Genomic DNA, 24,093 nt, shown 5'->3' with positions numbered 1-24,093 from the left:
AGAGCGATGTGATGGATGAAGCCTGCCCAGGAAAAAAAAAAAAAAAAAAAAACACATTTTAGTGAGAACTTTTTGATGGGCCTGGAGAGAAAACATATGGGTCCCATTATCATTTTCCTCTCTCCCTCTCCCAACCAAACACTCTTCAAAAAGTTTTATCTCCTCATTTTCTCTCATTTTTTTCCCATCCTCTCTAAAATCCACTCTACCAAACACACCCTAAAGCATTAGTATTTCTTTCTCAATTTTTTTATTAGTCTCTGGAATCATCTCTCTCTCTCCTCTCTCTCAAAGTCAAGAAAGTATTTTAAAAAAATTTGCAAGTGAATGGTAACTATGTATATTCGCACAATTACTGTTGCTATAAATGCATTTTGCAAAATAGCAAATAAGTTGACTTGGTGATTTTTGGGATTGGGTGTGCAAAATTTGGTTCTTAAGTCATTTTACGCATACTGATGTAAATGCTCTTAATGAACACCCAAAAAATTCCTAGAGTTGTTACTGGTTTTGATCCTCACAACAATTCCCTTTAGATCATCAAATTTCAAACAATTTCATCAGTGGTCTCAATGATTTCTACTAGTACTGCTGTACTGTTACTTTTCAAACTTCTTGCCGTTTGACTTTTGACGGTCCCTCGGTTCAAAGAAAGTCTGGTGTCTATTCTATGCCAAGACTTGAGAGCTAATGAGAAAAAAAATTCTTAAGAACACAGTCCTATTACCGTTAATGTACTGGGAAATTCTGGAATGACAATATTAATTGCACCAGAACTAATAATTCAATTATTGCACTGTATAGTAATCTACTTCTCTTCTTATTTGACTTCAGCATGAAGGAACAATGGCATAGCCATATTCTTCTATTGAGATCAACTGATCCTCTTCCAGCTCTATATCTGTTCTTCTCGCAAACCTGCCTTTGACTCGGGGTCGGGTCTCTGCATAGGCCTTTCTAGATGCATACCGTATTTTCTTCTCAAATTTCCTTGCTTTCCTTTTCTCTCGATATTTAAGGACCTTTGCTTCCCGGTTCGTTGGAGTTAATTGAAGTGGCATCACACGTGAATTGTTCTGCAATAGTTCAGTTGTCCCACTCTGAAACCTGGTATAAGAACATGAGAACTCGCTAGTTGTTTCCTTTAGTGAAATGCCATCACTCATAAAGGACAAGGCAACCTAGTGTAAAAATGAATAAACATTTAAGAATTTATGATAATATATTAACAGTAAGATAGAATAGTAGGGGGAAAAAATAGTGGGAGAGATATGATTAACTTGAGAACTGTACTAAGAGATACCATGAAAGTGAAAAATCTAATTTTCAGAGCCAGTAACTTGGGAATCAAGTTCTAAGATTTTTAGATCATTAGAAAGGCCAATGAAAATTGAAAAGTAAAGAGCTTTGAAATTTCCCACAAAAACAACCTTGAAGAAGTTAGATTTTGTACTATAAGGTATATAGAATCTTACGCTTTTGACTACTTGAAGGAGTGTTGATAAAAGCAGCTCTTGAGGCTTCATACTCCCCATTGAAGGAAATATTATGTTCTTCTTCTTCTTCTTGTATTTTTCGCACTTCAACTGATGGAACTGGCACAATGATATCACTTATATTTTTCCCTTTATGAGCACTGTATGATTGCTGCTGCGAGTACTCATCTTGGTACTGTAACTTAGTACTTGAATCATACTCAACAGGTTCCAAATACTCAACTGCCTCACTATTCATTAATTCACTGTTAGTCTGATTCTTTGTGTTTTCAGGATCAAGCAACAGAAAAGAATCTGCTTCAGCCTCATTTATTTCCCCATTGGTTTTATAAGCAACAATGTCATTTCCTACATCAAACATTGGAGCTGGCAGCTGTGGCAGCTCACAGTGGCAGTAGATATTTGATGACGCGTAGACTAGACCAGTTAGAGGGGATACTGGAACCCGGTTGTGACGGCAGGCTATTGCGTTGGCAGAGTGTATCTCAACATCACAACTGATACAGAGTGATGCTGCATCAGCCTTACAGGTGAAAGCTGCTGGGGCATTCTCACATTCAGAGCAAACCAACACACGATGGTGTTGCAAAACCTGTGGAGTCGCAGCATGAATACATTCATCATAGCTAAAGCAAAGGTAAGCTGAGTCAGTATGGCAGTAGAGGTTGCAGGCTGCTGCATGACATGCATCACAAGTACGCGGCCAGTTGCAAGGATACCCGTCTCCAACAGAATCCACATTGAACATACTTGTTTTAAGAAAGGGGAGCGAATATCTTTATTATCTAATGCTTCTTCTATCTGTAACTTATTTATTCAGGAGAGGGAGGGGGAAACTGTGAGCAAGAAAGGTAAAGAGAGAACCATAAAAGTGAATAGTGTTGAGGCTTTTTGGTGGCTGAGATAGGTTGTTCCACAATCTTGTGGTTAGCCGTGTTCCAGGTGGGGCAAAAGGTTCTTGGGGGGCTTACACTTTGTTACCTTTTGGAATCTTTCAAGATAGGGAAAAGCTGTGCTTAGTGAAATCAACATTAATAGCTGCTATGACACTATAGGATGTTTGCTTTTGAAAATAATGAAGTGGTTTCAATGGCTTTGTGATATTCCATGGAATGAACAAAACTGGTGATTATTCTTGTGGCTGAAATTCTGCATTCTAGAGTCAGCTATGTTGGAACTTCCAGCCCTTTACTCCCTTCCCTTTTAGCCTTTAGGTTGGTTCTGAATTAACTTCACTAGTGGGCATGAAATCTTAGAGCTCATGATCTGGTATCTTGGAGCCTGGACCAGGCATAAAGTGGTTTTCCATAAAGTGGGTTCAAAAGCCTTTGTTTATATCTAATTATCATAGCCTATCACCTCATTGTTGAAAACGACTCAAACAAATAAAATTGATCTCTGTTAACAAAGAGCGCGAGTTTGACCTTTTGACTGAAAAAAACATATTGATGTTTCATTCAGTTGGTTATTTTATAAACCAACATGAGCAAATGCCTCTTGTAGAACTTTGGGACAAACCAAGATTTTATGTTTTTGGAGGGGGATGGGGAACATGAACAAATTTGTTTTGACCATTCAATAGTAAGGCTGTAAACGAACTGAGTTTTGTCGAACAGTGAATGTTCAAACTCGGCTTGACAGCAAAAATAGAATGTTCAAGCTTGGCTTGAGTTTGATACGAGTTTACAAATAATGTTCAAGTTTGAGCTTATTATAAAGCATAAAAGTTTGAGCATGGCTTGGCTTGATTCATTGGTCAAGCCAAGCTCGAGCTCAATATCAAGCCCAAACTCAAGCTCAATATTATGTTTTTGAACTTGAGATCCAACATAAGTATATTATCAAGTTTATTATCTAGCCTATTTGGTTTAGATGAGTGGTCTCAACTTATAATTAATTAAAGTCTTGGAAGGATATGAGTTTACTTGTCAAGCTTATATCAAGTTTATTATCTAGCCTATTTGGTTTAGATACTAGTGGTCTCAACTTATAATTAATTAAAATCTTGGAAGGATATGAATTTATTTGTCAAGCTCATATTAATTTTATTATCAAAATCATAAATAAGTCTAGACTTAACTTGTTTTGTTACTTTTGTATCGAGCTTTGGTGTTCACAAGCTTGTTCACGAATGATATTTTTTACTTGGACTCAGCTCGTTTATTAAACAAGCCTAAATTAAGGCTTAAGCTTGGCTTGTTTATAAACAAACAAACATGAACGAGCTTTTTATCGAGCCAAACCCGAGCTATTTATGAACGGCTTAGTTCATTTACAGCCCTATTCAATAGAGATAATATACTTAAAAAAAAAAAAAAATCATTTTACTTGGTATTAACGAAATAATCATTTCTTAATACATTTCAATTCAACCCTATATGATCTATCAATACTTTCAAAATGGAACTCGAGGCTTTTCTAAAATTCCGATATTGATTTATGCAATAAGTTAGCAGCTGGCCCTTGGTAACAAACACAAGTAGATAGATTTATGCTTATGCGCAACAAATATGACCAACACAACATTGTAGAGAGTATATAGCGACCTATGTGGATAAAGTTATGCAGAACAACATACTGAAATAGTGACAAATTTGGCTGAATTTTCACAGTACTTACAATCATTTGCATAAATAAAACCAAGTAGCATACAAAAAACGTGAACTCACTGCTGAAGAAACATGCATATTCCAAAGTGGAATTCTTTTAAAACAGTTTGAACTGCAACTGAAAAGCATATACAGAGCTGAATTAAAATTTCATATACATTTGAGAGAGAGAGAGAGAGCAGTTTGGTTGGCCCCCACTAAGATACGCCATCCACGGATGAGGGATACTGATTTTTGTTCATTGTTAGATTCTATCAGAAATTCAAGCACTATAGTTTACCATGGTTGATTCAAAGCAAAAAATTTTAAAATACTTACATTTGAAGAAAGAAATGTTAGTAATAAAGAAGAAGAAAAAAAAGATTGAAAAAAAATGAAACATTTTCCAGGATGGTTTAGATGAAGAGCTGAGCCATAGACGCAGCAAAGTGTATGGAGGGGGGAGGGGAAGATAAAGTAACACACGTAGATTGTGTCAGCACGTGAGAAAGTGCAATCATGGCCATATCATGTGGCTTTCCAACAGAATTTTTTTTCTAAATAACAATAAATATTAAAAAATTTAGTTAATTGTCACGTTTCAAAACAATGTTGAAAACTAGCATCTCGAGTGTCTAAAACTTGAGTTCCAAGATAAAACTCGAGTTTTTAAGTCTCGATTTGCAACTGGATTAGTTGGAACTGGGAAAAAAATCAAGCTGAAAATCGAGTTTTAAAGACTCGATTTCCATAAATTGAATAAAAACGCCGCTATAGATCTATAAAACGTCACTATAGAGCTTAAAAACGCCACTATATGACTCTTAAACCTGTACTTAAAATTTTTTGCAAGAAAACGTCGCTATAGGGTTTTAAAACGTCACTGTAAGATTTAAAAACGCCACTATAGGTTAAATTTTTTTGCATGAAACTCGAGTTTTAAAGACTCGCGATCTAAAGCAAGTCTTTTACACTCGAGTTCTAATATGGATCTCGAGTTTCTAAAACTCAAAATGCTACTTTCCTTTATTGTTTCAAACGTTGCCTATCTTACTATTTTGAATGGCTAAAGACATCTGTTATGCACAATACCTCCTTTCCAACATATGATTTTCTAGGTTTTGCGGTGTTCAGGCCTTTTTTTTACCATTTACTCTATTTTCACAAAAAAATTTGTTAAGTAAACTCAAACTAAACTATTTTGCTAAGTAGTCTTATTTGGAATTCGAGTTCCACTAGGAACTTAAAAAAAAATTATAATAATAAAATTGTGGGCTACTTTTTTGTAGTCTAAGGGAAACTATTTGAGTACTTTCTGGAAAAAATTTTGCAGTCCCACATTGAAGACAACTCTTCCCACTTGCTGCCTTATAAGCATGAAGTTAAAGGAATAGTGTACCATCAGTTATTTAATTAAATCATGATGGGCCCTGCAATTTTCTCTCCGACCCTATCAAAATTGAATCATTCCAATTCAAAGTGAAAATACGGATGAAAATGTCTGGAAATATTGTGGACGAAATCGCCCAGGCCAATGTTCAAAGCTTTTTTGTCCTTTTCTTCTCTGTTCCTTTGGTCATTCGGTTTCTTTCTTCATTTGTGCAGTTGTTTGATCTTTTTTTTTTTTTTTCTTTTTTTGTGCTTATCTTTGCCTTTTCTTTTGTGCTTATCCTTTCTTCGGTTTTTTACTTTTTCTTTTCTTTCTTATTTTGACATTTTCTTTTTCTTTTTCTTTTATCATGTGCAGAATGTTTCTTTTCTCAAATGGTTAATTGGGTTTTTTTTATTAAAAAATTTTGGGTTCTTGAACTTCTTGCCTTTTATTTGTTTAATGTATAAATGAAGTACAATTCGTACACAATTTTGTAATAAAAAAATGTGTTACACTTTGTTTTTTTTAATAAGGAAATAAGGATATAATTGTAAATTTATGCTAATTTCAATTTTCATCTTTTCATTCATCTTTTCAACCAAACAAATAAGTTTTTCATCTTTTCACTTTTCTATCATTTCAACCAAACACAAATAAAAGAAAACTAAAATTTTTTTTATCCTCCTACTTTTCTATCTCTTTTCCATTTTCTATGCTCTCAATTTTTCACCATTCCAACCAAACAAACTCTAAAAGAGAGAGAATAGAAGTGTTGTTTGGTAAGGAAAGATGGGGAAGAAATTTTTTGGTGGGCCTAGACATTTTCTATCTAGGCTCACAAAAAATCCATCTTTCCAAATTGGAGATAAAACAGGCATGAAAATGCCTATTACTGGAGAATGACCAAACTGCCCCGACTTTTTAATGCTTCTCAAATATCCTAAGGGAACTTTCGTAATTTATTTATTCTTATTCAACGCAGTCACTCTGGCGGACAATGTAAAGGTTAATACAACCCCCCAGGTCTGTCGGGATAATTTAGAACTCATCTTTCTTATGGGTGAAATTAAGTAGCCATTCTAAACGTGAACACCAAGCCTGTGGCTTGTAGCTATGTGTTAGGTTAGGACAATGAAATATTACTCTAGGAAATGAGGAGTTTTTCCACGCCACAATAAAATAAAATGAAATGGAATAAGAAAAAAGACCATACCAGCACTAACCAGTAACCACAACTCAAAATGATGGCAGCGTGAAAATGTTAGATTTTGGTGTGCCCTTAGAATTTCTTGAAATTGAATTCATTGAGGTTTTTATAACAATCGAACAATTGAAGTTAGTCTCCAATAAACACCATTCCCATGATCCCATCTAAAGATGGATCCATAGACCGCATTGCACAAATTCAACACCCCCAAACCAAAACTCAAGCATGTCCTAAGATTCCATACCACAGATTCCACATCTCAATAGCCAAAGACTGCTTGTCCTGAGAAGATTAGGGATTAGAACCACGAGCAGGCATAATATTATTCAGCAATTTTCAACAAGAGGCCTTGCATAAATGCTAAGATGCTCCATTACATGAATTACAAAAATATATTTATTTGAACTTAAACTTGATGTACATCACAATGAAATAATTCACGAGCTTAACCAAATCCTAACTTTGTAAATTTTTGTAACAAGAAACATAAATAGCTTGAGTAGATCACAAATAATCACGCATTTACTAAGCAATAAAATCTAATCAAGAGGAGCCAGCACTTTGATGCATTGGAAGAGAGAATACTAAAAAGTTATGACAGGACAAACAAAAAAATTAAACCAATGCACAACTGCCAAACTACTTCAAAAAGGTAATCTGTGTACCATTGGACAGGGAACACTATTTCTTTCGTTGCCATATATCTTTCTTTTTTTGGTGGGGTGGTAATTTCGCTACCATATATCACTTAGAAGGAAAAAAAAAAAAAAAATGGATGACGACCAACATTAATAAGCCAACCTGCTGACATGTACATGGTCAATTGATGTAGCACACTCCCCTGGTCTCATTCTGATATTCTCAGTTAGAGAACTTTGCAATCAACTTGTCGACATGAATCACAATATCATCTATATGAGGGCGGACTGCAGCCTGGGGCTGAAGCATCCATGTGACAAACTGGTGAAGTGCGTCTGGATACTTAGGCTTAGGACCAGTTGGCCACTTTACCTGTGCATTTACAATGGCCAACTGTAGGCTTCCACCAGATTCTCCAAGTGCATATTCAAATGGAGATAAACCATACCTATAACAATTAGTCATCAGTAATGGGTGGAATAATCCATTTTCTCAAGATGACGATGCTTATAAATATATTAAGAAAAACAAGAAAAAGCCATTCGTAATTCATGAAACCAAAAGAAATGTTCCACAGTTTTTCCATAGCATTTGAATGCAGATATAAAGGCTTTAGACTAGAATCATGTCACCTGAAAACACGTGCACACACAAAAGACATAGCACATGCACAGAATATTTCAAGAGAGGAGAAAAAAAATAAATAAATAAAGCACCAAAAACATGCAGATTACTATTTTTATTTTTAATAAGTTATATCTTCAAAAGCATTCCTACCTTGCATGCCACCAAATCAAATTATTTCAATATAAGAAAATAAAGTTTTAAAAAAAGACCAAAATAATAATCTCAACCCAAAATTTCCAATTACTGCATAAAACACAGTATTGCTTCACTATTGTTCGGTAGCAATTCACATACATAATGTGCTTATATTCAGAATCACAGATGTATCGATGTGTGTATACAAGATGTACAACTATATCTATAAAGAAAATACACATGTATTAGCATTTGCAAGTATGCTCATTTGTCTAGTAAAGCAAACTACATTTTTCATGCTCGAACAACTCCCAGGTATCTTGAAGCAAGCTTAGTTGTGTGTTTTGTGATAATTCGATAATTAAGAGTGGGGAGATTTGAACTTGAGACGTCTCCATTGGAAACACTAGAAGGAGCCAGTTGAGTTACAAAGCTCTTGGCAGTTATGTGTGTTTTACTACATTTTCCTAGCACGTGCATGTGTGTTCAATTGAATATGTATATGCATATACCTCTATTATAAATTCTGCAGTGATTAAAGGCGGGCTCTTTGTTGATGCTCACAGACTTCCAAAATGTATAACATGACAGTCGTAAAGAGGTGTATAAAACATCAATCCTCACAAAATATCATGCAAAGATGAAAACAGGTTTTGAGACGATTAAGCTTTTCATTAGATGGTTTTTATTATGGTAAGTTTCATAAATATATTTTTCAAGTGAATGATATTATTGTTAGCCAGTAGTATTAGTATAAATTTATTTAGTGTTTTAAGGTAATAATCCTTTGGACAGACATCAGGTCATTTCTTTTAGAAATCTGATGCACAATATCAGGTCAAGCTATTAAAACATTCATCCAAAAGTTTCAGCCTTTGAGCTACCTAAATAGCTTGAATGGATATGCATGTATGACTGTATATTTGTGTCTATCTACATATATACAATATGTATGCACATTCTGTTTAATTGAATAGATGCTCAAATAGTTTAATCCTAAGAAGTTCCAGTTATAAGACACAAGATACAATAAAAAAGTTGCTCAATGCCAGAACTGTAGTAATCATAGCAAAAGATAAGGAATCGTCCTCACATTATTGCATACAAAGTGCATCCTAATGACCAGATGTCAGTTCTCTCATCAATATCTGCATGGCTTGGGCAATCCCATAACTCAGGTGCTCGGAAAGGAGCTGAACAATGTTCAGATGCCCATTCCTACAAAAGAAGCAACATAAATGGCCATCAGCATAATAGAGGATCCAATGGGTTGCTTGAGATAAAAAGTGTTCTCATTTAAACTAGAAAATCTTGATCAAAATGGCAAAGGTAGAGACAAGAGGCTGGCAGCATCATAACAAGGACATAGAAAATGCAATCAACATTTAAAAATTTTGGAATCAAGAATAAAGGATTAAAAATACAGTTAAAATGTCTGTCTTAATGATATGATAAAAATTAATAAGCACACTGATAGAAATCAGCTGCTGAAAGGAAGAACATCACAAATATTGAAAAGGAAAGAATAATGTGGTAAACCAAGCACCTGCAACTGTAGCGCCTCTGAACGAGAGCGAATTTGCCTCCTCGCAGGTCGAGCACTACCAAAGTCCATTAATATGGCAAGAGGTGGTTGTCCTTTTCTATGAGTTAGAACAACATTACCAGGTTTGACGTCATTATGTGCATAAGGAGGATCAAGATTATGCATATGCTTGAGGCCTGCACAAAGCTATGAAAATGAATTTCTTTGTTAAAACACTTGCAATGGATTTAAGCAATTTCAAATCAATTTGTAATATACATAGATCCAAAAACACAGCCATTATAAACTAAAAGGAGAAAAAATAAAATTACAAATGCCTCCCAGATAGAATCTTTAACACAAGAAGAGTAAACCATGGACATCCATATTCTAATAGCATATCTACCTTGGGCATAAAAAAAAATAAATGTGACTCTCAAATAGAAATTAACCAATTAGTTTCAATGATTGCCAGTTTGATGTTAAAGAATGTGTTGACAGAAGATCAAGACAGTAGGATGATATTAAAATAATTTTATTCTAAAAGGAAAGTACCAAGAAAAACAAATTATCCTAAGCTCAGAAATTAACCTTGCAGTGTCAACTGAAGTAAGAAAAAAAATTGGTTATTCCATTCACCTGTCGAAATATATGTAGAACATCTGAGGTAGAAAAGAACTCCTTTTTAGCTTTCATGGCATTTGCATTGTCCAGTAAAGTTCCATCCAAATGAACAGGAAATAACAAGTACGCTTCATGGTTCCGAGATCCTCCTGGTGTAGGCTACCAATAAAATAATATGTTTGGATAAATACTAAACCATATAAAAACTATTTTGTAAAAGAAATTGAATTACATATGAAGAATATTGGACAAGACATGTAATTTCTCAGTGAAGCAGGTAAACGCTACTTAGATAAATATAGATCCAAAGATGAGAAAGACAGCCCTCTTTAGGTTAAGTTAATCTTCCAAACATGCTGGATTGACTGCAAGTTGCAATTGATTAAAGCACTATCCACATTTTTATGAGAAAAAACTTCCACAATATGTGCCAATAAACTCTGGTTCAAATGGCACTTTCTCCTCCCACAAGAAGGGGTGGAGGGTTAAGTCGTGGGTTTAAAACCCACTACATGCGGATGTAACTAATATTTTTTTTTTAGAGAGAAAAAAAAAAAGTTCCATGATATGTAAGAGTCATGTACAATGGTATCTTACAATACTAATCATGACATACTAAAAACAGAGGACTAGTATGATATTTACTAGAACATACTGAAGCATGATCATTACCTATCAATTAAAGGCAGAATAGCTCTTATTTTATATTTAAATCACATAACACTCTAGCAGGAATCATTATATAATAAATTATGTGAAAAACAAGCTGCTATGGAACAAATAACTTGTACAGCCCATAATCTAGGGAACTATTTTATAAAATAAATAAACAAATAAATAATAATTTAAAATAAAAAATTGATTATCCAAGCAACCAGTGAGAATCCCTGCCAATGTGGATTAAAAACTTACTCAACATAGCAACCCTAACAATAATAAGTAATAACTGCCAACATGTTTACCACATTTCCTCATATTTAAATGAAATATTTCAACTTCTTGTGGCTCAGCAACCAAAGTCAGAGCCAAAACTATGGTTTTATACCATCAGTTTTATACTAAAGTAGTCCAAACAAAGCAACAGTCATGTAACAATTCTGTGTGTACATGTCAAATTTTATATTGAGAAAAATATATGAATAATAACTGTAAATTAGATAGGACTGATCACTATGACTGATTACCTTAACAGAAATGATAGCATGATCAAGAAGTGGAAGCAGATTGGGATGACTGAACAGTGAGGATACACGGATCTCCTCCCTCACCATCTCCAACTGTTCAGTATTCTGAATCAGAACTTTTTTCATAGCGTAAGTGCCATCATCTGGACAATAAACCAAATTCTGATCAAAATCAAGATTTCATCCCCTTCCCCATCCTGATACTGGAAAAATAAAAAAGAAACAAAAACAGAACATATGTATATATAGTAAAAGAATGGTGAGAACCAATCAAGATTATTAATTATTAGTGCAACACCCTATCATAGTTCTTCATATATAGAGGGCAAAACAATGATGCAGCGGTGCCTTATAAAATTCAACGGGGTCATGCCCTTTTTATGTATAATAATCATATTCTTTATAAATCTAAACTATTCAAACAAAACAATTTTTAAATTTTTCTTGAATCAACTAAGTTAAAGTAAAGTAATCAATTTCTTTATTTAGAATGAATAGTGTTGCATATATGAGCCAAACAGTAACTTTTAATTTCAAGTAAACATAGGCATTGAATGAGTGTGTGTGATAGATATATAGATACATATACACATACACACACTAAGAGCATTCACATCAGTTGGTAATATAATATCAAATTATCACCAAAGAATAGCTGCTCACTCCACCAATACAATAATTAAAAAAAGGATATAACGAATTCAATATGAGATTATTACTACAACCCCACTTTTCCAAATCGACAATGCACAATTGAATATGTATGCATTCACATATCAATAGATTTTGAAAAAATAAATACACCCAGAAATTAATAAGCTCATTTTCATTCGAACATCAAGGCCTATAAAGTTCAGAAAATGTAGTTACGTACACGGATCATCAAATCCCAAAAGCAGATATAAGAAAAAATAGAAAGGAGAAGATAAAGAACACCACCACCACCCCAGAAAACTAGAAATATAAGAATTCAAGGCTGCCACATTGTAAGATCTAACATCATAGAAAGATGCAATAGTTCCAACAGAATTCCCACATCATAGTATCAGATCACAATACAAAAACACCAATAAAGCCACCATTTTGAGAATTGAGATTCGCCCAAATTATCAAATTCAATCACTTTGAAGCTCAGACACTCAAAACTAGTGGAATTCAGATTCAAAACCGGATGACCCAGATCACAAAATCCCAAAACAAAACCATTTCTGAGCTTATAAGATCAAAATAAAACAATTTCAGATTGACACCAACATGACCCAGATCACAAAAATCCCAGAAAAAACTTGAAACAGGGTTAGAGAAGAGAGGGATCGAACCAGCGAGATGAGAAGGGTCCTTGACTTTCTTAGCCAAACCAGACCCACCACCAGAGGCGGAAGCAGAGTCAGCGAGCACCTCCTTGACCAAGAAAACGTAGGAGAACCCACCCTCGCCGAGTTGCCTCACGACCCTGAACCGGTTGTCATTGATCCACACGTCCCCTCCTCCATTAACGGCGTCGTATAGCGCATTCAGCCCAGAAAATGAGCACCCCATCTTCTTTTTTCTTAATTCTTTCTTCTAAAGATATGAAATCAGGTTTCCAGGCAAGAATTTTGAAGACCTGATTTCATGTCAATGGCTCATGAGAGAGAGTGAATTCTCTTATTTATGCTTTTTTTTTTTTTTTTTTTTTTTTTCCTTTAATGTATAGGGTCTCTCTCTCTTCTTACAAGATCTCTCTGGTCCAATCTCAACCATACACATGTTTTGCTTGTCTCACTCCATTTTTTTTATAGATGCACTCCTGGTTGTAACATACTAAACATGTCTGTATGGTCCTTGAGTTGACCTGTTGACACAGTTATAAATATATTTTATGATCTCTTTTTAATAAATTATTTTAGGGATGACAATTTAAATGATTGGGGTTAACATTTTTCCTCACGTTAATTTAGGACTTAACTCGATTTTGAGAAACTCGATTTTCAAAAGAGAGACATTTCTCTATTTAGTTTGGAAAGAAGGGCAAAAAGTTAATTAATTTTCCTGAAAAGGGCAGAAGCCCATTTTGTCCGATTAAACTATGTGAGGGAAGAAATTCATGAAAACTTTAACATCATTGTATGGCATACTTATTGCCATTGATTGGGAAAAGAAAATTCTTCTGTTCGAAACTTCCCTATGTTTCCAAAGGCAAAATGTTTAAACATTATAGAACTTGGCTCAAAGTAGTGGAGTATAAAATGATTTACATCTTTACTTATATTTGAATCATAATTATATATTATTATTATAGTCTAGCATGTGTAAACCACAAAAATAAGGAGCATTTTGTGATAAAAAGAAGAATTTTTAATTTATAAATTTAGTTCTGTTCCCTCTTTATGTCCTTGATCTATTATATAGCCTAAATTGTTTTAAAAAATCATAAATATGTATAAAAATCTGTGAGGCCTTATCAAATATGATGGGCAGTGCCCTATTATAGGTTATCAATATAATTAGTTTCACTATTATTATTTCGATATATCATAAAAGTAAAATGAAAAGAAAGTTACAATCAAAGTCAATTTTTTTTTTTTTTCAAATCAGCTACAAGATAAGAGTTTTAGTTGACATGTCAATTATTCAACCAGAATGTATTTAACAGTTTATCTGCACAAACTGGTATCACACCCCTCCACAAATTTATGAATGAGGCTTGTATATGTGAATTGAATTTGTTTGCTTACTACATGATTAGGAAAGGCTAGAGACACAACACGAGCAGCTTCATCATCTATTCCTCCCACTTTTGGTCCCCAAATTGTGTTACGATGATTACTCCATAGGCAGTGTAGAAGTTTACAGGAACGTTCAAGATAAGCACGACAAGATTTTGAACTCTCAAGCATTCTTAAAGAGGGCTTAATTGAAAGATCTTCAATAACACTAGCACAAAAGATCCAAATTAAGAGTGGGAGTAAAACACCGTCTTATTCATTGTCCATTTGTCACTTACATTTGGGATTGGTATTACCTAAATTCGGGGCAGTGAGGCTTAAGAAAAAAAAAAAAACAAAAAAAAAACAAAACAAAACAAAAAGTCCATGGCATTTTACCACAGTTTTGTGTTAGGGAAACATGATCCCAGTGATGCAATTTGAGAATTGCAATTAATAGTGAGTGTACAACTAAAGAGTGTGTGTATTTTGTTGATAACAATATATGCCACACTTTTAAAAGAAAACAACGGGCTTTATTATTGTTTGTGAAAAAGGACTTTGTAAGATGTGGAGACTCCATCTAACATTTGGCATATTATAGCACTTCTCTACATATGCTTGTGGCGAGGTAACATTAGGAAGATTTGTGAATTTTAGGTTTAAAACTTTTTAGTTGAAGGATTATGGTCAAAACAGAAAATATTTTATTTTGCCGCTGAAAGAGAAGGAAAAAAAAAAATGGAATATACATAAAAGTTTGTGATCAGTGCACATGAGTATAGTATTGTGAACATCACAGTTAGAAATAAGATAAAAGGGAGAAAAAAATAGCACTAACACTCTAATTGGCTCATCGGAACATGTAATTTGAAAAATGACTCATTTTATGGAAATATTTTTCCAAAAAATCATTCATCTTTATGTGTTTGGTTGTAACCTTGAAGATGAGCTAGAAAACATTTGTGGTGACTCTTGAACCTGTTGGGTTGGACGAAGACTCCACCTTTGGTACGGGGTGACCTTACTACTTTCAAACTAGACCCACTCAGTGGTTCATCCCCTGGCTCTCATGCAGGATTGTGAAATTTATTTGAGGTAATTTGTTGAGTATGTGACATTTTTAGTTGACTTGCATTTTTTGTCGTACCAAACATAGGAAAACACAAGATACATTTTCTATTGTAGCAAACACAGCATAAGGCCAACAAACCTCAATACCCAAAAAAACTAAGTACTTTATAGATCAACACTAACTTGTTTGAGTACTATAACTTGTTTTAGTACTATAACGCAAGATACATTTTCTATCGTAGCAAACACAGCATAAGGCCAACAAACCTCAATACCCAAAAAAACTAAGTACTTTATAGATCAACACTAACTTGTTTGAGTACTATAACTTGTTTTAGTACTATAATGCAAGATACATTTTCTATTGTAGCAAACACATCATAAGGCCAACAAACCTCAATACCCAAAATTGTTATGTTGTTGACAGTTGTGTTGTCTATTATAATTATGCAATTTTGTTTAATAAACAATTTATAATGTTAATGTAACCATTAAACTAAAATACATAAACGTTGACCAAGTATAATCCTTATACTTTTTGACCTAGAAATGAGAATTTTTTTTCCCATAATTGAAGAAAGAACTTTGGTGTTGATGTGGCTCAATTGGAGTGCAGCAATAAATTTTTATTTTTTTTTTTGAGAAGGAAAATAATTCATCATTAAAATTAAACTCGAAGGTCGAACCGTACAAAAGAAGAGATGTCTGGAGGAACAGACTCCATCCAGACCTCTAAGGGAAAAGATAATCTAGCTCTCTGGGTTAAGGCATGCGCTACTGCATTTCCTTGCCTACCAATATGAGAGAATGAACAACTCTGAAAAGAGTTTAAGTGAGACAAAATGTCTTTTAAAATGTGCCCTCCCTGGGCGTGAGACACAATTCTATCCTGAAGAGACTTGATAACAGTAGAAGAGTCCCCTTCAAAAACTGGATCGTAGAAACCCGATTCTCTAGAGAAAAGCACTACACGTCGGGCAGCTAAAATCTCCACCATTTCCGCTGCTTGTGGCTTCACAATTTTTTCAGATAGCACAGCCATAACCACTCTCTCCGAGTTCCGAATCACCACACCAATCCCTGCGCTGTCTGACTCTCCAAACAGAGCACCATCAAAGTTTATTTTCACCTGGTTTTCACTTGGTGGACTCCATCGGACTGTTGTTGCTTCACTTCTCACGGGTGGCATCTACTTTACGTTCCTATCTACAAAATTCTGCAAATATTTTCCTGCGAAGTCAGCTAGTCTGTCCAGAGGTAACATGGCTGCTTGGAGTCTAGACTTGTTCCAGTGATGCCATACCGTCCAAGCCGTGACAGCAAACAGTGGAAACAGACTAGGCTTGGTCTAGGCTAGTTGAACCAGGTCCGAGAAGGAACCTTCCTCCCCCTGAGTGATATCCAGCCAACCAAACCTCCTTTGCCACACTTGACGGACCTTAGAGCATCCCCACAACGCATGCTTAACATCCTCAGGATGATCGGAGCAGAGGTGGCACACGTTCTCTTGTAAGATGGTTCTCTTCATCAGATTATCCTTTGTGGGTAATGAGTTGGTACAAGACTTCCATAGGAAGTGTTTTATCTTTCCCAGAATTTTGAGTTTCCAAACACCCTTCCAAACAACCTTCCATAATAAATGCTACATTTCAGTTTTTAGATATACTAGTCACATCCACGCGTTGCGTGTGATAATTTTTTTAGGATGATCTCATTAAATATTTTATTAATACTATAATTTTAATTATTAACCATTGGTTTTTCATTAGTTTTTAAGTTAATAAAAACCTTAAATATACCCTTTTTTAACCTTTACATATATATATATATATATATATAATGTGAATCTTTACACATACCTCTAAGTAAACTATATATATTCTACTTCTTTGGATGCGTAAAACTATAGACTACTACTCCATAATAATAGTGGCTAATTAATGTTATCATTTTTGTAATGGTCTCATTTGTAACGCTTCTTATCATTATCATATATTTACTAATTGATGATTTTCATAATAGAGACGTTAAATGAGAGGTAGCATTGTTCATTAGATTTTCAACAAAAGTAAGTGTATGAAAATTTTATATATATAGAGATTACATAAGACACCTCTGAAGTTCTCATAATTTTCCACGTCAGCACAATATTTAAATAAAAATTTCATTTTATTTAAATAAAATTATTTTTGTTTAGTCCAAACTTAACAAAGAGTGAACCTCTATCTCTAACAAGTCCAACTTAAACTCAAACTCATCATTATCACTTTTTTAAACAAAATTATTTTTGTTTAATCCAAACCTAACAATAAGTGAAACTCTATCTCTCTAACAAGTCCAACTTAAACTCAAACTCAAACATTGATAATTTATCTCCAAATTTATGACGTTAATCATGAACACTATAAAAGTAAAGCAAACTCCAATTTTTTTTTAAAGCCAAGTAGAGGTATGGGCTCTTCTTATGTTATTTTCTTCTCCTCTACTTTGTTAAAAAAAAAAAAAAAATTATTTTATGGTTTTTCATGTATTTTTTAAAAAGTAATTTTCATACATAAACCACCAAACTCTCTTTAGCCGTTTTTTACAAGATAAAAAAGTTTGCAATAATTAAAATTATTCTTTTGAATGTAACCTGTAGGGACACAATTTTTAACGACCCAAGAATAACGTTGGTCTCGTATATGAAAAGGCCCGAACAATATAATTCATAGAGAGTGGGATAGAAAGGCTAGACCTTGGTCGTTGGACGGCGGTTTAGTCATGATTTTCATGGAAGCCCATATGAAGGTGGGTTTGGCCTGTATGGCTAAGCCTTACACGGATGTGGTTTGAAAGGTGTGTCTCCTTGGACCTAGTCCGAGGAGCGTCTCATTCTCACCATTCTCCTCTTTTCTGGCCCCCCCCCCTTTTTGTCTCTGCTCTCTTTCCCTTTTATACTAATATTTACTTCCCGTTCTTCACCTACGTGTCAGTTTTTCCTTCGTTGGGGTTAGTACTCGTCCTATCAATCCATACGTCAGAGTGGTTGGGGGTGGTTGGGGAAAGTTGAATAGCAAGGTCTGGAGTATGGGCTTGTCAGGTGCTGGGCTCCACATTACGGCGTGGACAGCTTTCTTCATTGTAATACTTTTGTACTGAGTTTGTCCTTTACTTCAGGCGTTTTGTGAGGTGTTGAGCGTGAGATCCCCCTCGACCACATTCTTGGGCCTTTAAGGGACTTTCATCATACGTCCTGGGTAGTAGGGCTCCTCGGCCTGGGCTTTGGGCCCTTAATACAAGGTGAGCTGGGGATCGCAGATTTTGAGCCCCACAATAGCCCCTCAAAATCCTACTGCCCGACCTTGTTGTTGGGGAGGAGGGTTTTGGTGAAATAGGGCCCACATCATGGCTCACTCGAATTCTGTACTTCTACGAATATTTGTATTTTCCCGCTTACATGTGAGACATGCCAAATTTAGAGGCATTCCTTATTCATTCACGCGGAGCCCTTTGATGCTCCAGTATTCGAGATGCACCTTCACGAGGATCTTCAGATCCTACGGTTGCGGATGAGGTTGGAAATTGAGCTAAGTCTGCCTTGTCTGTAGCATTCCTTGGAAACTTGCATGGATTAAATGCCACCAGTTTGCTCTCTGTATAAATAGGATAGGGGGTCATTCCCCTGACATATAAACCCTTCTGCTTCCTTCAGAATCATAATCCTTCCGCCATACCCACGATCTCCATCTCTAGTACCATTCTGCCTCAGAGCAATATGTTTGAGGCGTGGGTGGGGATGAAAGGTCTTCACACGCTTCAGAGGCACCGAATCCTTCTGGTACTCAAGGTGATATGGTCCGGACAAGGAAGGCACAGATTCAAGTCAGTCCCCCGTTTTGACAAGGGGGAGATGGTATTTCTCCCTCTTTCAGTCAAAATCCGAAGCAGGTACTGGTCGCACCAGATTCTTGGTGCGTCAGAAGCAAGGTTTTCCGCCATCAGCGCCGTCTGCTTTATCGCAGGCGTGATTATGTGGAGGCTCATCAACTTCCGGCTCCCGGCACCTTTTCTTCAACGGTGCTGGCTGCAAGATGGGTTCCCTGCACCTTTTCTTCAGCAGCGCTAGCCCGGAGTTGGGCTCTCTGCACCTTTTCTTCAACGGTGCAAGCCCCGAGTCGGGCTCTTTGGCTGCCTGAGTTATAGGCATGTAAAAATATTGAGGAATGGCGTCCTTAGACAAAATTTTGGAGCGGCAGCACGTTTCTTCTCTGCATCTCTTCTTCGGCTTTTTCTTCATGCCCTTGTATCTTTTCTTTTCGCTTGTGTAATTAGTTTCAGTATGAGCTTGTTTAGGCTCTTTCATTGTACACTGTACTGTTCTTTTGTCTTAATAAGAAATGGATTTGCTTACTCTCAAATACTTTTCTTTTTTGCAATCACTACTTTGTGCATGAATATTAGATGTGCCTTTTCCTTTAATGATGCTTAGGGCAGGAAAAACTTTGAAATAAATTCCTACTAATTTGAACTTATTGACATTATCAAGTATAGTAATGGTAATTTCCAGTAAATTAAACTCCTGAAACTAACCGAGATAACGGCTGAGCGCTTCGTAATGCATGCAAGGCGACCGTCCAAGAACGATAAACTCTAAATAATTCATCCGAGAAGGTAGCCAAGCTGTGAGGGATTTTGACTGTGTTTTTGACAACACATTGCCCTGTATTGCATCAATCCTCTTGGTGTTGAGGATCCGAGGGTAGATTCTAAGGGCCATATAGCGTCCAAGTTGTAGTTTTGCTTTTAAGTAGTTGGTTTCCCCATAGGCTTGAGTCCGAGGACCATGCAAGGCCTTGGTTCTGTCCAAAACTTGCAGTTTTTTCTTTCAAGTAGTTGGTTTCCCCATAGGCTTGAGTCCAAGGACCATGCAAGGCCTTGGTCGTGTCCAAAACTTGTAGTTTTGCTTTCAAGTGGTTGGTTTCCCCATAGGCTTGAGTCCGAGGACCATGCAAGGCCTTGGTTCTGTCCAAAACTTGTAGTTTTGCTTTTAAGTAGTTGGTTTCCCCATAGGCTTGAGTCCGAGGACCATGCAAGACCTTGGTTCTGTCCAAAACTTGTAGTTTTACTTTTAAGTAGTTGGTTTCCCCATAGGCTTGAGTCTGAGGACCATGCAAGGCCTTGATTCTGTCCAAAACTTGTAGTTTTTTCTTTCAAGTAGTTGGTTTCCCCATAGGCTTGAGTCCGAGGATCATGCAAGGCCTTGGTTCTGTCCAAAACTTGTAGTTTTGCTTTCAAGTAGTTGGTTTCCCCATAGGCTTGAGTCCGAGGACCATGCAAGGCCTTGGTTCTGTCCAAAACTTGTAGTTTTTTCTTTCAAGTAGTTGGTTTCCTCATAGGCTTGAGTCCGAGGACCATGCAAGACCTTGATTCTGTCCAAAACTTGTAGTTTTTTCTTTCAAGTAGTTTGGTTTCCCCATAAGCTTAAGTCCGAGGACCATGCAAAGCCTTGGTTCTGTCCAAAACTTGTAGTTTTTTCTTTCAAGTAGTTGGTTTCCCCATAGGCTTGAGTCCGAGGACCATGCAAGGCCTTGGTTCTGTCCAAAACTTGTAGTTTTGCTTTCAAGTAGTTTGTTTCCCCATAGGCTTGAGTTCGAGGACCATGCAAGGCCTTGGTTCTGTCCAAAACTTGTAGTTTTTTCTTTCAAGTAGTTGGTTTCCCTATAGGCTTGAGTCCGAGGACCATGCAAGACCTTGGTTCTGTCCAAAACTTGTAGTTTTTTCTTTCAAGTAGTTGGTTTCCCCATAGGCTTGAGTCCGAGGACCATGCAAGGCCTTGGTTCTGTCCAAAACTTGTAGTTTTGCTTTCAAGTAGTTGGTTTCCCCATAGGCTTGAGTCCGAGGACCATGCAAGGCCTTGGTTCTGTCCAAAACTTGTAGTTTTTTCTTTCAAGTAGTTGGTTTCCCCATAGGCTTGAGTCCGAGGACCATGCAAGGCCTTGGTTCTGTCCAAAACTTGTAGTTTTGCTTTCAAGTAGTTGGTTTCCCCATAGGCTTGAGTCTGAGGACCATGCAAGACCTTGGTTCTGTCCAAAACTTGTAGTTTTGCTTTCAAGTAGTTGGTTTCCCCATAGGCTTGAGTCCGAGGACCATGCAAGGCCTTGGTTCTATTCAAAACTTGTATTTTTTTCTTTCAAGTAGTTGGTTTCCCCATAGGCTTGAGTCCGAGGACCATGCAAGGCCTTGGTTCTGTTCAAAACTTGTAGTTTTGCTTTTAAGTAGTTGGTTTCTCCATAGGCTTGAGTCCGAGGACCATGCAAGGCCTTGGTTCTGTCCAAAACTTGTAGTTTTGCTTTGAAGGTTAGCCCCTCGACCAAGGTGGGGAGAGTTAGCTTGAGGTTGGAAGCTCCTAGAGCTGCCCATACCATTGGCACTGCGAGATGTAGCCCCTAGTTGGAGTTTATGTCGGAGCAACAACTGCATGTGACTGGAAATGGAGGAAACTTCGCGGATCTCTGCTTGATGAAGACTTGACTCCACCGCCAGCCGCGCCAACGCGCAAGCCTCCCTACAGACGGCGACAATTGTAGGGACACAATTTTTAACGACCCAAGAATAACGTTGGTCTCGTATATGAAAAGGCCCGAACAATATAATTCATAGAGAGTGGGATAGAAAGGCTAGACCTTGGTCGTTGGATGGCGGTTTAGTCATGATTTTCATGGAAGCCCATATGAAGGTGGGTTTGGCCTGTATAGCTAAGCCTTACACGGATGTGGTTTGAAAGGTGTGTCTCCTCGGACTTAGTCCGAGGAGTGTCTCATTCTCACCATTCTCCTCTTTTCTGGCCCCCCCCCCCTTTTTGTCTCCACTCTCTTTCCCTTTTATACTAGTATTTACTTCCCGTTCTTCACCTACGTGTCAGTTTTTTCTTCGTTGGGGTCAGTACTCGTCCTATCAATCCATACGTCAGAGTGGTTGGGGGTGGTTAGGGAAAGTTGAATAGCAAGGTCTGGAGTATGGGCTTGTCAGGTGCTGGGCTCCACATTACGGCGTGGACAGCTTTCTTCATTGTAATACTTTTGTACTGAGTTTGTCCTTTACTTCAGGCGTTTTGTGAGGTGTTGAGCGTGAGATCCCCCTCGGCCACATTCTTGGGCCTTTAAGGGACTTTCATCATACGTCTTGGGTAGTAGGGCTCCTCGGCCCGGGCTTTGGGCCCTTAATACAAGGTGGGCTGGGGACCGCAGATTTTGGGCCCCACATAACCCATCTTTCTCTTATATTTCTCTATTGTTTAGTTATATATATTTTGTTTTGTTTCAATAATTTCTAAGCATTGAATTATCTGATTCTTTAATATTTTTTGGTCTTTCTGAAGTTTTAATATCTGAATTTTTGAGTTATTTTTTTTGCAGTATCTGAAACTATTGGACAACTTTTTTGTAAGCCATTGCACATTCAAGCAATGACTTCTTCATCAAATTGTAACACAAATTGAAGTCATACAAGAGCAAATCATGCAATGGTGTAGTTTCTTAAATTTTTTATAAGATTATTTTAGTCTATCTCACAAATAGGTAAGTTCCCGTGTATAGCACGGGTAAGCGACTAGTTTCTATTATTACCAAAGAACATCTCTTTTTTAGTTATGATTAGAAATATGGTTTCCATAGTTAGAGTTTGATTAGTTTTAAGTTTAAATTTAGTACTATGAATATATTTAATTTTTGATTACTGATTTAATTTTTTAAGTGAATTTAATGGTTTATTTTACTACATTATAAAGTTTTTATTGTTCTCCATATGGTCATCATATTTTATTTTTTACTTCTCCTTAAAACCTCTTTGTTTTCCAATTAACGGTTACTAACTAACGTTTGATTTTTTTTCTTTATCTACTCTTTATTAATTTGTATTGTTTTTTTTTCTTTACCGTCTCTCTCTCTCTCTCTCTCTCTCTCTCTCTCTCTCTCTCTCTCTCTCTCTCTCTCTCTCTCTCTCTCCATTGGCAGCCTATCATTTTCCGAAATTTGATGATGATTCTATGACATTAGATATGCATAATTATTTTTTTATTATTATTTTTTTTTTAATTTAGTGTTTCTAAATTGACATTTGTTTTGTATTCAATTTTTCCTTTGACGCATTGGGTGTGAGAATGAGTGTTTCCCTAGCATTACTCCACTTTCTGAGGACAATTTTATTTATTGAAGTTAAGCAAAATATTATATGTTTAATTTTTTAAAATAGAAAAGGAGAGGGAATATAAATAATTTAATGATATAGATGAGGGATGTGGCTGAATTTAAATGTTGAATAAAATAATATGAGAAGAAAAATAAAATATATAACAATAAACACTAACTTATCCAAATCATTATACGTAATATAATAATATTATATTCTTATATACTAATATTTAACAATCAAAGTGAACAAAAAATAACTTAAAACACAAAACTAAATCGCATCAACCCAAAAATAGAGTTCTAAAAAACACAAAACCTTGTCAAGCTAAAGTAGAGATGCAAGAAAAATAAATAAATAAAAAATCCACCAAAAAATTGAGGGAGAAAGAGAGGGAAATATCCTTTTTTTGTGAGGGAAAATTATGCAAAGAATGGAAGAGTGAATGAAAAATTTATACTAAAAGGATGATAATAAAAATGAACAAAATAAAGGAAAATAAAGGGAAAGAGGAAGAGTGATATTCAAGTAGAAGGTTTGGGGAGATGAAAAGGTGAAGGGAAGAAAAAATGTTGGAGAAAGTGTAAATGTTAAAAAAATGAGTACAATTGATAAGGATAGTTTTTTTATTTGAATTTAAGTAAAATATTACATTTTTTATTTTTTTAAAACGAAAAGGGAGAGAAAATATAAATAATTTAATGATAAGGAGGATGTGGTTGAATTTCAATATTGAATAAAATAAGTTGAGAAGAAAAAAAATAAG

At 35.8% G+C, this 24,093-nt stretch overlaps 3 protein-coding genes across 5 annotated transcripts; all 3 read right to left on the bottom strand.

Moving 5' to 3' along the window:
* Positions 1–536: 536 nt before the first annotated feature.
* Positions 537–3,363, bottom strand: LOC126701720 (zinc finger protein CONSTANS-LIKE 1-like). Its single transcript, XM_050400052.1, has 2 exons — positions 1,476–3,363; positions 537–1,181 (listed from the first exon to the last, which is right to left on the bottom strand). The coding sequence occupies exons 1-2, from the start codon at positions 2,242–2,244 to the stop codon at positions 1,159–1,161; spliced, it is 792 nt and encodes a 263-aa protein (XP_050256009.1). The 5' UTR covers positions 2,245–3,363; the 3' UTR covers positions 537–1,158.
* A 3,312-nt stretch (positions 3,364–6,675) lies between these two features.
* LOC126701719 (uncharacterized) lies at positions 6,676–13,050 on the bottom strand. 3 transcript variants are annotated; one of them, XR_007647477.1, is made up of 7 exons: positions 12,717–13,050; positions 11,398–11,540; positions 10,229–10,372; positions 9,611–9,796; positions 9,158–9,282; positions 7,465–7,750; positions 6,676–6,945 (listed from the first exon to the last, which is right to left on the bottom strand). XR_007647477.1 is itself a non-coding variant. In XM_050400051.1 (6 exons), the coding sequence occupies exons 1-6, from the start codon at positions 12,934–12,936 to the stop codon at positions 7,525–7,527; spliced, it is 1,044 nt and encodes a 347-aa protein (XP_050256008.1). In that variant the 5' UTR covers positions 12,937–13,050; the 3' UTR covers positions 7,042–7,524. The 3 variants fall into 3 exon arrangements, 1 of the variants encoding a protein (XP_050256008.1); XR_007647478.1 differs by having other exon boundaries at positions 6,676–6,936; XM_050400051.1 differs by lacking the exon at positions 6,676–6,945 and having other exon boundaries at positions 7,042–7,750.
* A 2,775-nt stretch (positions 13,051–15,825) lies between these two features.
* On the bottom strand, positions 15,826–16,347 carry LOC126704102 (uncharacterized). The gene has a single exon (XM_050403135.1). It carries the CDS (start codon positions 16,345–16,347, stop codon positions 15,826–15,828), a length of 522 nt encoding a protein of 173 aa, XP_050259092.1.
* Positions 16,348–24,093: the final 7,746 nt, after the last annotated feature.

Source organism: Quercus robur, chromosome 10 (assembly GCF_932294415.1).
Source record: "Quercus robur chromosome 10, dhQueRobu3.1, whole genome shotgun sequence".
Lineage (NCBI taxonomy): Eukaryota > Viridiplantae > Streptophyta > Magnoliopsida > Fagales > Fagaceae > Quercus > Quercus robur.
The sequence above is the reverse complement of the archived record's forward strand: the minus strand, read 5'-3'. Positions and strand labels throughout refer to the sequence as shown.